General features: G+C 41.8%; 1 protein-coding gene across 2 annotated transcripts in view; it reads left to right on the forward strand.

The window, feature by feature from the left end:
• The window catches only part of CCDC170 (coiled-coil domain containing 170), a 149,090-nt gene that overhangs the window by 72,372 nt on the left and 60,643 nt on the right, over positions 1-16,075 (forward strand). For both annotated transcript variants that reach the window (XM_082250149.1, XM_082250150.1), the window contains one exon: positions 5,833-6,150. In XM_082250149.1, coding sequence (XP_082106275.1) covers positions 5,833-6,150 — 318 coding nt within the window. The remainder of the gene's footprint in view (positions 1-5,832; positions 6,151-16,075) is intronic.

Below are 16,075 nucleotides of genomic sequence, written 5' to 3' on the forward strand. Positions count from 1 at the left end.
CTTTTTTCTTCAGTGCTTTCTAGATGGATCAGCAAGTTGCTCGGTGGTGCTGCTGACATTCAGAATCGCTCTGATCCGTCCTGGAAGCACTTCATGGGAAGAAGGAGAAGAGCAGGGATTTCAAATCCCCAAGCTGCTACACCAGCTACAGTGGGAACCGAAGTGGGGTGTGTGTGTGTGGGGGTGAACAGTGTTTTCTTTTTCTTTTCATTTTTTTTTTTCAGAGGTGAACTTACACTTTAACTTACACAGTTAGAACATAAATAAACCTAAAAACAAAAATGTAAGATATTGCTTACCAGTCCTTAGATGTGGTGGCTGTATTTGTTTTCTTTTTTGAGGCTAAGATCATGTTCAACAAGTACAGTGTTCATGTCACTTTGTGTAAGATTAACAGAAAGCACAAACATCTTTATCTTTCTTGGGTAAACCTATTCCCATCATCCCCATGCAATAGAGATGATGGCAGTTGTTTGAAGTCCAACCTGGGTGGCAACAAGAAATTACCTCCATACATGGAGTGGAGGAGTGAGCATAACCACCCCGGGACCAGAAGTGTGTTATTGGCAGGGTTACCAGGTGAAAATAAAGGGAAAAAAGTCTGAAAAAAAATCTGCACACACTTCACCTAACAAGTGGAAAGCCGCAATATATTAAATTATTGTTTTGGGTTTAGATATGCTTTAAGCAACTTTAAGATTTACCACTTGTTGACAGTCAACTCATTTGTAGCAAATTGTAATTTTAATGGTAGATGATTATCAACAAGTGCCTACATTTCTCAGTAGCAGCAAATGAAAATTGCTTTAATAGCCCTAAACTTACTGAGGAAGGCTATCCGATGTGGACAGAGAACGCTAACTTAAATGCACACCAGGATGTTGATTAGGAGAACATTGTATGTCTACATCTACTAGGTAAATTTGGCTATACAGTGAGTGAATTTCAGCTGCTTCCTGAATAACTGGCAGAAATTTGCTTTGCGGGTGGCCCTGTTAGTTGAAGATCAAAGTAAATTGGTGTAAAGTTGTCAGCTGAACGGCGGTTGCAACCATTGAAATGTAGCCTCAGTTCAAGTATTCTGATGCCAGTGCCAGCTGTCACTATACTATAGCTCTGTAGATTCGTCCATCCACATTGTCTAGTGTATGTTGATGAATTTGTCAGATTTTTTTTCTTTCAGCTTGTAGGCCAGTATGGCCAAAATTATTCACTGATATACTTCACTGTTCAAGCTGGAGGAAAGAGGGATATGCGATAATAGTGTCTTTCGGCTAAAAAAAATAAATCATATAGGAAGCCACATTTCAGGCTTCAAACATAAAGACATAAAACTGTAATTTTTTGTGAAGAATCAACAACAAGTGGGACACAATCATGAAGTGGAACAAAATATATTGGATATTTCAAACTTTGTTAACAAATAAAAAACTGAAAAATTGGGCGTGCAAAATTATTCAGCCCCTTTACTTTCAGTGCAGCAAACTCTCTCCAGAAGTTCAGTGAGGATCTCTGAATGATCCAATGTTGACCTAAATGATTAACGATGGTAAATAGAATCCACCTGTGTGTAATCAAGTCTCCGTATAAATGCACCTGCACTGTGATAGTCTCAGAGGTCCGTTTAAAGCGCAGAGAGCATCATGAAGAACAAGGAACACACCAGGCAGGTCCGAGATACTGTTGTGGAGAAGTTTAAAGCTGGATTTGGATACAAAAAGATTTCCCAAGCTTTAAACATCCCAAGGAGCACTGTGCAAAGCGATAATATTGAAATGGAAGGAGTATCAGACCACTGCAAATCTATGAAGACCTGGCCGTCCCTCTAAACTTTCAGCTCATACAAGGAGAAGACTGATCAGAGATGCAGCCAAGAGGCCCATGATCACTCTGGATGAACTGCAAAGATCTACAGCTGAGGTGGGAGACTCTGTCCATAGGACAACAATCAGACGTATACTGCACAAATCTGGCCTTTATGGAAGAGTGGCAAGAAGAAAGCCATTTCTTAAAGATATCCATAAAAAGTGTCTTTTAAAGTTTGCCACAAGCCACCTGGGAGACACACCAAACATGTGGAAGAAGGTGAAACCAAAATCAAACTTTTTGGCAACAATGCAAAACGTTATGTTTGGCTTAAAAGCAACACAGCTCATCACCCTGAACACACCATCCCCACTGTCAAACTTGGTGGTGGCAGCATCATGGTTTGGGCCTGCTTTTCTTCAGCAGGGGCAAGGAAGATGGTTAAAATTGATGGGAAGATGGATGGAGCCAAATACAGGACCATTCTGGAAGAAAACCTGATGGAGTCTGCAAAAGACCTGAGACTGGGACGGAGATTTGTCTTCCAACAAGACAATGATCCAAAACATAAAGCTAAATCTACAATGGAATGATTCACAAATAAACATACCCAGGTGTTAGAATGGCCAAGTCAAAGTCCAGACCTGAATCCAATCGAGAATCTGTGGAAAGAACTGAAGACTGCTGTTCACAAACGCTCTCCATCCAACCTCACTGAGCTCGAGCTGTTTTGCAAGGAGGAATGGGCAAAAATTTCAGTCTCTCGATGTGCAAAACTGATAGAGACATACCCCAAGCGACTTACAGCTGTAATCACAGCAAAAGGTGGCGCTACAAAGTATTAACTTAAGGGGGCTGAATAATTTTGCACGCCCAATTTTTCAGTTTTTTATTTGTTAAAAAAACTTGAAATATCCAATAAATTTTGTTCCACTTCATGATTGTGTCCCACTTGTGGTCGATTCTTCACAAAAAATTACAGTTTTATATCTTTATGTTTGAAGCCTGAAATGTGGCAAAAGGTCGAAAAGTTCAAGGGGACCGAATACTTTCGCAAAGCACTGTGTATATGTATATGTATATATATATATATATATATATATATATATATATATATATATATATATATATATTTTATTTTTTTTTTCATAATATATATTTTTATATTATATATTTTTATAATTTAAAGCAGAGGCAGGCAACCTTGGCACTCCAGCTATGCTGAAACTACAAATCCCATATTGCCTCTGCCTTGGGGAGGCATGCCTGTGGCTGTCAGAGTCTTGCAGTGCCTCATGAGACTTGCAGTTCTACAACAGCTGGAGTGCCATGGTTGCTACCCCTGTTTAAAGTGTTATTAAACCCAGGACTCTGCATTCACAATATCTGGTCTCCCACAGTACACAGAACATGGAAATGCAATTATTTTAGTAAATATAAATGGCTAAATACCTTTTCTCATCAGCAGTATATAGCAGTCTTGTGACTTCTGTCAATGTCTAGTTAAAGTTTGTAGGAGGAGTTTTCATTCTACTCTGAATGTACTATGAAACTGCAGGACCCCTGACCCTCTGTCTGTACAGTGCTGATTGGCCCTGTGTTGTTCACATGCACCTTACAAAGAAAAAAATCTATTTACCATACCCACCAAATTGAGTATGTGCAGAGTGCCTTCAAGACTTTGTTCTATCAGGAGATGGATTGGGGACTGTGGAAGAAGGGCAGGATCAGGGAAGACAGGATCAAATAGTCTTTTTACGCAATGTGGAGGAATAACCCCTTAGATTCCACAGTGAAGTATAACAAGCATGCTTTACTGCATATACAGACTGATTTTACTGTTGTGGGTTTAGTAATACTTTAATATGTGTCTTTCATTCTTCTTGCCTTTGAATACTTACTGTCTACTTCTTACAAGGGGACCATAATATGATAGAAATCATTTATTAGCTATATAGATTTACATGTGGGCTATTTAGTATATGCAGTTTCCCCTTTTTGTAAGATTATGAGGACCAGTCAAAAAAAGGCAATTACAAAAATCTGAATTTTGATTCTTCAGTTTTAATAATAGCATAATCTTACATTTCAGTTATACTTGTGTGTTTGTTGCTATTTGATTCTATTTTCCTACATTCAGAGTACAAATATCAGCTTAGTATCAGGGCTGCTAACTGACACTGAACGAACTGCTGGAGGGATGTTTTCTTTCTTGTAACATGAACAAGATCTTTGTTATACTACGGTCTGAGCACTGATATTAGGCTGGAGATAGAAATGCCTTATAACCTGACACTCAGGCTGATACTTCTGCGGCATTTAAAATAAAAATAATAAAAAAATAAAGTAATCCACAAGATTTAAAAAAAATTCAGGAGTTGAGGCCCAGATCATAAAAACTACCCACTGATGACTTGTTCTCTCTAATTCATGGAAAAGTGATCATTTAAACACCAAACAATAAAAGCTCAACTGGCCTTTAAAGTGTTACTATGCCCACAACAGTAAAATCAGTCTGTATATGCAGTAAAGCATGCTTGTTATACTCCACATCATGTAAAGAGACTGTTTGATCCTGTCTTCCCTGATCCTTCTCTTCTTTTACTGTCCCCAATAAATCTGCTGACAACACAGAGCCCTTGGAGGCACTCTGCACGTGCTCAGTTTGGAGTGTATTGCTAGAGAGTTTTTTTTTTGTTATTTTTGGGAGGGTGCATGTGATCAGCAAAGGGCCAATCAGCACTATCCAGACAGAGGATCAGGGATCATGCAGCCTCATAGGACATTCAGAGGATAATTAAAACTACTCTTACAAACTTCAACCAGTACTCGGCTGGACGCTGATAGAAGTCAGAAGACTGATATATACTGCTGATGGGAAAAGGTATTTAGCAGTTAAGATTAACTAAAATAATTACATTTCCATGTTCTGTGCAGGGGCGTCACAAGGGGGGTGCGGGGGGGGTGGCGGACCACACCAGGGTGTCCATCGGGGGAGGGTGACACCACTGTGCCTGAGACGTGAGCCCAAGCTCCCGGTCTGTGGCCCCGCCGCCCGCTGCCTCTATGTCTCGCGGCCACCGAAATTGCAGTGTGTTATAATCTATTCAGACCAGCAGCCTCCTCCAGCAGTGTTTGTCACGGAAAGATGGTGGGTGTGTTACCTGACCCCACCTCCTTGGCTCGGCTCCTCCTGTGTACTGTACATTGTTGGGGTCCTGGGAGCAGGCAAACGAGACAAGCGGCAAAGGTTTGGAGTGGTGTGGGGTGGGCATGGCTTGTGGGGCAGAGCCAGAGTGGCGCATGGGTTAAGGAGCAGAGCGGAGAAGGTTTTCCGGCAGTCATCACAGACGAGACGCACACGCACAGCACAAGTACCTACCTGCTCATGACTGCTCAGGCACCACTTTGCCAGCACACGAGTACTATTTTCCTAGTGAATGTGAGTGACTGGCATGGCTTAATTGGTTGCTCTCTATGTATGTTGTTTACTCAGCTCAAGGCAAGTCCCTCCCACTTGACCGACCGATCAGTGCCAATACAGTGTCATCAGTGTCAATACAGTGCCACATCAGTGCAAACACAGTGCCACCAGTGTTATCACAGTGCCATCATTGATATCACAGTGTCCCATCAGTGTCAATACAGTGCCATCACAGTGCCCCATTAGTGCCATCAGTGTCAATACAGTGCCCCATCAGTGCAAACACAGTGTCATCAGTGTCAATACAGTGCCCCATCAGTGCAATCTCAGTGCCATCGGTGTCAATACAGTGCCATCACAGTGCAATCACAGTGCCATCAGTGCCATAAACAAAAACATTATTAAAAGGGGTTGGAGTGACACCGTGAGTTACCGCACCGGGTGACACTATCCCTAGTGACGCCACTGGTTCTGTGTACTGTGGGAGACCAGATATAGTGAATATAGGGTCCTGAGTTTAGTAACACTTTAAATACAATCACTAATATGTAGTGTATTTGTTGATGTGGAGCTCTAAACATTTCATTTAAATTTCACTTCAGAATTTGGAAAGTGTCAGTGATGCCAAGCAAGCTTTGGAAAGTGAGATTGAAATGCTGCAGGGCAGGCTGAAGGCATCACAGAGAGCCTGGGAGGCCTGCAAGCAAGAGCTGAACCAGGTGAAGAAAAGTTCCACTGAGCTAGACATGTCTCTGAAAAGCAGCATTGGGGAGGCAAAGGCTGCCCAGAATCTACTGGACTTATTCATGGATGAGGTTGCAGCAGCTCTCAGCGATTCTTCTATTACTGTGAAGCCCAAAGAAGAAGCAATTTTGGAGAGAATACATGATTTACAGAAAATGGTGGAAAGCAAAAAAATTGTAAGTAAACGCAAGTTTCAATGAGGTCCGGTTGCCAGACAATACATTTCAACCAAAAATCTTTTCAAAAGATTCTATGTGCATTTACCCTATTTTATGTGTGTTTTTTACTTCTAGAAGCCTTCCTTGTGTAGACATCCAAAAGCCCTGAGACTGCTGCTGGGTGCAGTCCTATTGGATGTGAAGTCAGCAGCTCCAGCAGTCTCAAAGCTGTGACACTCTACAGAAAGGATCAGCAACCTTTTTCACATTAAGTGTCAATTTTACAAACAGTAGACTACCAGGGTGCCAGTGAACAGAAGTTTACTGTAATTGTATAGTTTTTTCCATTTGTGCACTAATTTGTAATGCCAATGGCAAGTTGCACTTATAAATTATTTTTACATCAAAAGCAGGATTAAAGGCAGAATGTTTTTTACCTTAAAGTATTTTTTTGCATTAGGTAAAAAGCCTTCTGGGTGCAGCTTCCACCCAGTCCCCCCTTATGCTTACCTGAGCCCCATCTTGATCCAGCGATGTGCAGGAGAGCAATGGCTCTCCTGGGTCTCTGTCTTGGCTCCAGCTGCTGTTAGTCACAGCCAGTGAGCCAATGAGGAGAGAGCAGGGGGCGGGGCCAAGCAGTGCTCCATGTGTGAATGGCGTTTTGCTATTGGAGACACTCGGCAGGGCGGAGGAGCCAGGACCACCGACGGGGGACCCAAAAAGATGAGGATTTATTGCACAGAGCAAGTAAGAGCAGGTAAGTATAACATGTTTGTTTATTTTTTTCTTTTTATTCCAACATTTAGAACCACTTTAACTGGTGCACATACAAAACATGTTCATATTTAGAGTTAACATTTACTAGCCCCAAATCATACACCTTCAGAGCTCAGATCAACCCCAATTTTAGCCTGAATTCCTGCATCATCTGATCAGCCCCGATTCCTGTACTGTCAGACCTCAGACCAGCCCAAATGAATGCACATTCAGAGCTCAGATTAGCCCCAAACCCTTCGCATTCAGACCTCAGATCAGTCTCAAACCTTCCATATTCAGACCTCAGATCAGCCCCAAATCCCCCATATTCAGGCCTCAGATCAGCCCCAAACCCTTCGCATTCAGACCTCAGATCAGTCTCAAACCTTGCATATTCAGACCTTAGATCAGCCCCAAATCCCCCATATTCAGGCCTCAGATCAGCCCCAAACCCTTCGCATTCAAACCTCAGATCAGTCTCAAACCTTCCATATTCAGACCCTAGATCAGCCCCAAATCCCCCATATTCAGGCCTCAGATCAGCCCCAAACCCTTCACATCAGACCTCAGATCAGTCTCAAACCTTCCATATTCAGACCTTAGATCAGCCCCAAATCCCCCATATTCAGGCCTCAGATCAGCCCCAAACCCTTCACATCAGACCTCAGATCAGTCTCAAACCTTCCATATTCAGACCTTAGATCAGCCCCAAATCTCCCATATTCAGGCCTCAGATCAGCCCCAAACCCTTCACATCAGACCTCAGATCAGTCTCAATCCTTCCATATTCAGACCTTAGATCAGCCCCAAATCCCCCATATTCAGGCCTCAGATCAGCCCCAAACCCTTCACATCAGACCTCAGATCAGTCTCAAACCTTCCATATTCAGACCTTAGATCAGCCCCAAATCCCCCATATTCAGGCCTCAGATCAGCCCCAAACCCTTCACATCAGACCTCAGATCAGTCTCAAACCTTCCATATTCAGACCTTAGATCAGCCCCAAATCCCCCATATTCAGGCCTCAGATCAGCCACAAACCCTTCACATCAGACCTCAGAACAGCCTCAAACCTTCTATATTTAGACTTTAGATCGACCTCAAACCCCCCATATTCAGGCCTCAGATCAGCCCCAAACCCTTCACATCAGACCTCAGATAAGCCCCAAACCCTCCATATACAGACCACAGCTAAGCCCCAAACCCTGCAACGTTAGCAATGCAGAGGTTTTTCATACCTGCAGCAGAGTATCAACAGGAGGAGGAAGAATGCAGGTGTGAGGCCGACTTCTTTTACACACTAACCTCCTCTTGCCAGTGCCGTTAGGGAAGTGGGTGGAACATAGGCAGGCAAGGCATTGTAATAGGCACTCTAGTGACCCCTGCTCTATAGTTTTTCCCTTTGCCCATCCCCCAACAGCTACAAAAAAGGTTATGTTGGGAGGATAGGGGAGAGGTAGAGATGCTGGAGAAGTTTGTATCAAGCATCAGTGGCAGAAGCAGATGGGATAAAAGCAGGTGAGGCTGGAATTCTACTTTAAGGTTACATGAAAATGTAAAAAAAAGGCCAAAGACTAAAGTTTTTGTAAATCCTGACATATTCTAACTAGAGGTGAGATAAGGTTCAGGCTGAACCCATGAGAACCTGTCACATGATTTCAGGCCACCAGTCCAAGTGGCTAAATGAGGTCAATGATGTAACCAACATCTCCACCCCTTTGTTATGTATGTTTCCGCGGCAGAAAATGAATGTTATATTTTTACTCAGGGTTCGGCCAAACTGGGTTTGAGCCTTTCCAGGCACATCTCTGGCAATTATTTAACAGAGCAAATGATTTACAGATAATGTCAGAACTACATTTTCTAAAAGTTTCTTCTGCAGGACCACTTTTTTCTCCTCACCCTACTTGGCCGGGATCAAAAGATGGAAATAGGCTGCAGTGGCATCAGCATGTCCTTAAATACATTGTATATTACCTACAGGAGATGTCCTACATAGCAGGGATATACCCATTGCAGTTAATTTAACACTAGGAGCTTGCTGGCAGAAGAGAGAGAGAAAGTAGATTGAAAAAAATTGTGATTTTGTAAATGTAGAACGGTTTAGAGAAAGTATACAGTATGTATTCCTACTGTTAGTTTAGCTCTTTGCCTGGAATCTAACTTTAAACTGACATCAGAACTTACATTTTTATTATGGAATTTAATAATCCTTGAACTTACTTTTTTGTAGTTAAAGTGGAGTTCTGCCCCCCTTAAAAAAATGAAAAATTAGCAGCTACAAATACTATAGCTGCTGACTTTTAAATAGTAGAACTTTCCTGTCCAGGGAGCTTGCGATGTCGGCACCCGAAGCCGATTTACGTATCGGCTCTCGGGTGCCGCCGCCGCTATCCAGGGTAAGGGAACCTGGCAGTGAAGCCTTTCAGCTTCACTGCTGGTTCCCTACTGCGCATGCGCAAAGCACAGTGAGCTTTGTAATTGGCCCAGTGGCGGAGGAAAAAGGAGGGGGCCGAACTTCCGAGGGACAGCGCCGCGGCCTGTCTCCCAAGAGGTGAGGAAGGGTACCTGTCAAAAACAGGTACCAGTTCCCCTCTGCCGCCTGAAAGGTGCCAAATGCAGCACCGGAGGGGGGAGGAAGCAGATCAGCAGAGTTCCACTTTTGAGTGGAACTCCGCTTTAAGCAGGGCTTTTGAATCTGTACTCAGGCAAAGAAAGGAGAGTTCTTTTTCAAGCATGGTGGAGCTGGGAGGAGCTGGCAATTATTTTTTTTAGGAGTAGCTGGCAATTTTTTTTTTTTTTTTTTGATCTCTAGGGGCACCTTAACTCTATCACTTTTTCTTTTTTGAGAGAGAAAATAGGATTTAGCTTAATAGGTTACTGTTTTTTTCCAAATATTTAATATGGCTCTAGATCAGCCTTTCTAAGGAATCTAAGAGCCAGAAATTGCTCATTGCTCAACGGAACCCTAGCAAGCTCTGGAGGAATCCTAGGGTTCATCATATAGGTAACTATTAAACTTTAATCTGAGAACGATATTGAATCCTCTAGTCAAAATTGAGGAAATGCAGGTTGCTTTTTCTTTGTGTGCCCATTTACACGTATGCATTTCATTGCAACGTGCATTATTGAGTGTGAAGGCATGCCTTAATGTACATTGCATTAACCGGTTGCCGACTGCGCACAGTATATTTACTGCGGCAGTCAGCCCCGGCCAGGCAGAGTGACGTAGATCTACGTCACTCGCCTGTCACTGGTATTGGAGCCAATAGTGGGCGCGCGCCCGCCTTGGCTCGTTCAGGGAGGACCCGATGTCCGCCAGTCACACTACGATCGTCGGTACAGTGGGAGAAAGGCAGAGGGGCTTATGTAAACAAGCCGCCTGTCATTCTCCCCTGTGTAAAAATGAAGATCAGACGGTTCTACTATGTAGAACCGTTGATCTTTGTTTTTACACCAATAGCCATGTCCCACTACAGTTAGAAGCACGCCCCTAGGACACACTTAACCCCTCCCTGTCCAATACATTTAACCCCTTCCCTGCCAGTGTCATTTTTGCAGTAACAGTGCATATATATAGCACTGATTACTGCAGTAATGTCACTGGTACCCCCAAAAGTGTCAAAAATGTCAGTCAAGGGTCCGATCTGTCCGCCGCAATGTCACAGTACCGCAAAAAAAATCGCAGATTGCCGCCATTACTCGTTAAAAAAAACCCACCAAAAATGACAAAAATCTTTCCCTTTGTTAGTAAACGCGATAACTTTTGCGCAAACCAATCAAAATACGCTTTTTGCGATTTTTTTTATCAAACATATGTAGCATAAAACAATTTGGCCGAAAATGTTAAAAAATTTTGATTTTTACATTTTTTGGGGGGGGGGGGGAATTTCATATAAAAAAAAGTGAAAAATATTGTTATTTTTGCAAAAATTACGCTATTTTTTTGTTTATAGCGCATGATCAAAAAATCGCACAGGTGATCAAATACCACCAAAAGAAAGCTCTGTTTGTGGGAAAAAAAGGACGTGAAATTCGTTTAGGTACAGCATCGCAGGACTGCGCAATTGTCCGTTAAAGTCACGCAGTAAAAAATCGCAAAAAAAACCCTGGTCAGGAAGGGGGTAAAATCTTCCGGGGCTTAAGTGGTTAAGGCAGCGCATTCACAGTAAATGCACCACAATGGATAAAAATACAGCTCAACACAATACATGGTATATGTGTTCTAATGTGCTGCAGTTTATTGGACTCTTCTGTACAATGACTTGTAGTGCCATTCACAATGGATGGCACCACAAGGTAACTCACCTAGCACAAGACATTAGTGTTAATGGGCCCTATTAGCATTGTGAAGGAGAAATTTTGAATCCCTTGCCAATGTATTAATCCATGTTTTTTAAATTGAATTAGGCTCTTTTCTTGATTTATAAAATCAAAATTATAGTAAATTTTAAACCAGATTTTACACAGTAGATTCATAGTAATTTAGAAACTTCTTAACTACCTCAACTGGTCTACCCCAACTGACTAATGGAGCTCAGAAAAGTTTCATGCTTTGGAAAGTGACCTTATTATTTGTAAATGTATCTATAATAAATAATTAGGTTTTCAGTAGATTTTCTTTTTTTTTGAATACTAGATTTTAATCTTTTTTTCCCAATAACTAGTAATTTACTGTATACACCTCCAGAAGTGTTTTTTTGTTCAAATGGATGGAAGTTCACAACCTTTCTCTTGGCATACTAAAATGTATGTCTGGGCAAAATAAAATTAAAATATATACAGTACATCTATGAAATACATGCACATTTCCCCATGTTTTATCCCTTTACAAATGCTGCAGGCACCAAAGTATACCTGTTGATCCTCCCAGAAATCCAATGAACTCCTAATTTCTTATAGTGAGCTGACGATGCTGCTTCTGCTGCAATGAATTTCCAATCAGCGTTGTCACCTTTCCCCGAGTTCTCCCCTGCTGGACTACAGTGCCCCCTCACATAGCCTGTCTTTGTTTACATTCATCCCAGTAGCTGCCTTGGATCTCAAAACACAATCAATGGAGTTTGAATGTTAAATGTTTGTTAGCCAGTAGTGCCAGTGCAGTCAGAGTAAATGCATGCATATATTGTTTTCTTTTCCAGCAAATCAGTGCTACTTCCTTGACTCCCAAGAGCTTTCCCGTACACTGTGTGTAAGGAAAGAGTTTTTGGGAGATATGGTTCTGAAGGCATCTTTATCAACAGTAACTAACATAGGGCCAGGGCATTTTTTCCTTAGAGAATAAGTGCAGGACATCCCCATTTCTGACCTCTTTTCTCTGCCCCTACCTACCTCTGAGCACAGTTCCATGGTTCCACCCCCTACCCACCTCTCATTACTGCCCTTTTAGAGAATACAGAACCAAATATCATTGTGTGATAAGTTATTTGTATGGAATATGTTAATGATAACAAGAAAAGCAGTAAATTAGATCCCCTGCAGCCAGCAACAATAGAGCCCCCTCTAGCAATAATAGATCCCCCCCAACAACAATGAACCACCAGAAACAAATTACCCCCTCCCCGCAGTGACAATATATCCCCCAGCAACAATATAGCAACAACAGATCTCCTCACAGCCAGTATCAACACGCTCTCCAGCAGCCAGCAACAATAGACCCCTCCCTCAACAGTAGAATTCTTCCAGTAATATCGACCCCCCTGCAGCAAAATAAAACCCACTCCAGCAACAATAGTTCCCCCCGCCAGCAACAACAGCACCCCCATGCAAAAATAGATCCCCCAGCAGCCATTATCAAAAGACCCTGCAGCACACCCCAACACCCCTTGCCAATAAATACAGTCAATGCTGGAGGTGCGGGAACTGTGTTCCCCTCGCATTCCCGCTGACAAAAAACCTTGTATTGGACAACTTGCTGATCTACAGTATCTTCCAAGCAGCTGGCCCTGAAGATGATACAGAGTGTACTAAATGTTGTTTCCCGCTACAAGGACAGGGTAAAAGAAAATAATATAACTGGGAAATGCTCTAGAGGGGGAAAGTACGAATGGAGGTAAATGTTGGTATTGCGTGTAGATTAACTTAAATTAAAACTGAACACCAGGTATGGTTTTTATTGCATTGTTTAATTTTAATGAAAATATGCATATGCCATACCTATGGGACCTCTGCGGAAGTAGAAAATCACTGTAAGAGTCATCGTTACTTCAGTGGCCACCACTTACTTTCAGGTCACATGTCAAGTGGCTACCCTGTTGCATAATAACCATGGGGGGGTTGCTCACTCAGCCTGGGCATCATTCACAGTACTCCATGCATTTTATCTCAGTGAATGTAAGGTGCTCTCTGACTGCACAAGGTGAAGAGGTGGGGTGGTGACATCATGGTCTCCACTTTTCCAAAAAGAAAATGCTTTGCATTCAGTGGATTGATAACTATGGTAACTATGCAATAAAATCTATACTTGAAGTTCAGCTTTTTCATCAGCGTTGGAGTCCTCAGTAACCAAAAAATGACTAGATAAAAAAATTCTAAATGATTTTTTGGAAAAACACAATCATAACTGAGGTTATCTATGTGTACTGTTTGGTTCACCAAACAGCTCGGGTCTCATTGCTGAAATTCTTGTGTTCTCTCCTATAGCTGGAGGGTAACTAAGAGAAACACTTTGTAACAAACGTGTTTTGGCTATGCAAACTGTAATGTAGAAGATTTCTCTAACCTAAAGAACTGAATTCTGACTTGAATAACATTCTAATAATATTCTTATGTACACTACTTGATTTGCCATATGCTGATTCTACTGTACTTGTTTGTAGCCATGCCTGCTATGCAGACTGGTTTTTCTTTAGTATATGGAGTAGAAAAACAACAAATGCTAGTTTCGGGGCAGTGAATATTTTTAGACTGTACTGCCCCTAAAACTCGTAGAACAAATAATGATGCATCTCATAAAATTAGAATATCATCAAAAAGTTAATGTATTTCAGGAATTCAATTAAAAAAGTGAAAATAATTTATTTTATTAAGATGCGTTACACTCAGAATGATATATTTCAAGTGTTTCTTTATTTTAATGTTGGAGATTATGCCTTACAGCTAGTGAAAATCCAAAATCCAGTATCTCAGAAAATTTGAATATTACATAAGACCAATAAAAAAAGAAATGTTGGCTTACTGAAAAGTATGTCCATGTACAGTAAAGTATGTACTCAATACTTGGTCAGGGCTCCTTTTGCATGAATTACTACATCAATGTGACATTGCATGGAGGGGATCAGCCTGTGGCACTACTGAGGTGTAATGGAAGCCCAGGTTGCTTTGATAGCAGCCTTCAGCTCATCTACATTGTTGGGTATGGTGTCTCTCATCTTCCTCTTGACAATACCCCACAGATCCTCTATGGGGTTTAGGTCAGGCGAGTTTCCTGGCCAATCAAGCACAGTGATACCATGATCATTAAACCAGGTATTGGTACTTTTTGCAGTGTGGGCAGGTGCCAAGTCCTGCTGGAAAATTAAATCAGCATCTCCATGAAGCTGGTCAGCAGAGGGAAGCATGAAGTGCTCTAGAATTTCCTGGTAGAGGGCTGCACTGACTTTGGACTTAATAAAACACAGTGGACCAACACCCGATGACATGGCTCCCCAAATCAATAGGGACTGTGGAAAATTTTGCGTTTCATTTGGAAATGAGGTCCCAAAGTCTGGGGGAAGATTGGAGAGGCACAGACTCCAAGTTGCATGAGGTCCAGTGTGAAGTTTCCACAGTCAGTGATGTCATCTGCTGTTGTTGGTCCACTGTGTTTTATCAAGTCCAAAGTCAGTGCAGCCCTCTACCAGGAAATTCTGGAGCACTTCATGCTTTCCTCTGCTGACCAGCTTTATGGAGCTGCTGATTTCCTTTTCCGGCAGGGCGTGGTGCCTGCCCACACTGCCAAAAGTCCCAATAGCTGGTTTAAGGTTCATGGTATCACTGTGCTTGATTGGTCAGCAAACTCGCCTGATCTAAAGCCCATAGGGAATCTGTGGGGTATTGTCAAGAGAAAGATGAGAGACACCCGACCCAACAATGCAGACGAGCTGAAGGCCACTATCAAAGCAACCTGGGCTTTAATAACCCCTCAACAATGCCATAGGCTGATCACCTCCATGCCACACCACATTGATGCAGTAATTCATGCAAAAGGAGCCCCATGTATGAGTACATACTATACTGTACATGGACATACTTTTCAGTAAGCCAACATTTCTGTATTAAAAAACTTTTTTTTTTTTTTATTGGTCTTATGTAATATTCTTATTTTCTGAGATACTGAATTTATGGGTTTTTATTGGCTGTAAGCCATAAAAATTAAAATAATAAATGCATGAAATATATCACTCTGTGTATAATGCATCCATATATAATATGAGTTTCCCTTTTTTAATTAAATGACTTAAATAAATTAACTTTTTGATTACATTCTAATTTTGCAAGATGCACCTGTAGGTTCTGAGAATGCCTAATTCAATCACAATCTAACTTCATAAGTGCTTGGCTTTTTTTCATAGCCCTTTTAAACAAGTGTTTTTCACTATTTTAATTTTGGGGGTAAGGTGGGGTGATGTCACTGTTACCAAACCTGAACAACTTTAATCTCACTGTTTTATACAGATGTTGCTTAAATAAACATCTCAACAGAAGAGTTATCTGCAAGGAAAACTTTAAAGACCTACCTCTCCTGCTTGTGGCATTGCTAAACCCTGCTCTGAGGAGGAGAAATTGTCTCATAAAGACTGTATAAAAACGACACTTCTGAAAGCACTGGATCTCCTGGGTCCCCCACAGCACACTCAGTGGTTCATCCAGACAACCACTTAATCAGAAGACATAGGCAGGAGCTATTGAGCACTGTGGGGGCAAAGGAAATGGACATTTTTGGAAGTGTTTGTTTCTGAACAGACTTTGTGAGGGAATTTCTTCTTATTAGAGCAGCATTCAATGGTGCAGGCAGCAGGAGAGGGTAAGATTTACAGTCTACTTTGCTGGTAACTCTTCTGTTGGGAAGTGACAGGGTTACTCTTAGAAAGGTGGAAGGGGACTAGGCTTGGCCCGGTGTTGGCTCCAAAATGTACAAGTCCCTTCCCCACTTCTTCTTGGATAAGGCAGCTATTTGGATTACGTTCCACCATATTGTGTCATTCTC

This window comes from Pelophylax lessonae (genome assembly GCF_965119305.1).
Source record: "Pelophylax lessonae genome assembly, chromosome: 3".
NCBI lineage: Eukaryota > Metazoa > Chordata > Amphibia > Anura > Ranidae > Pelophylax > Pelophylax lessonae.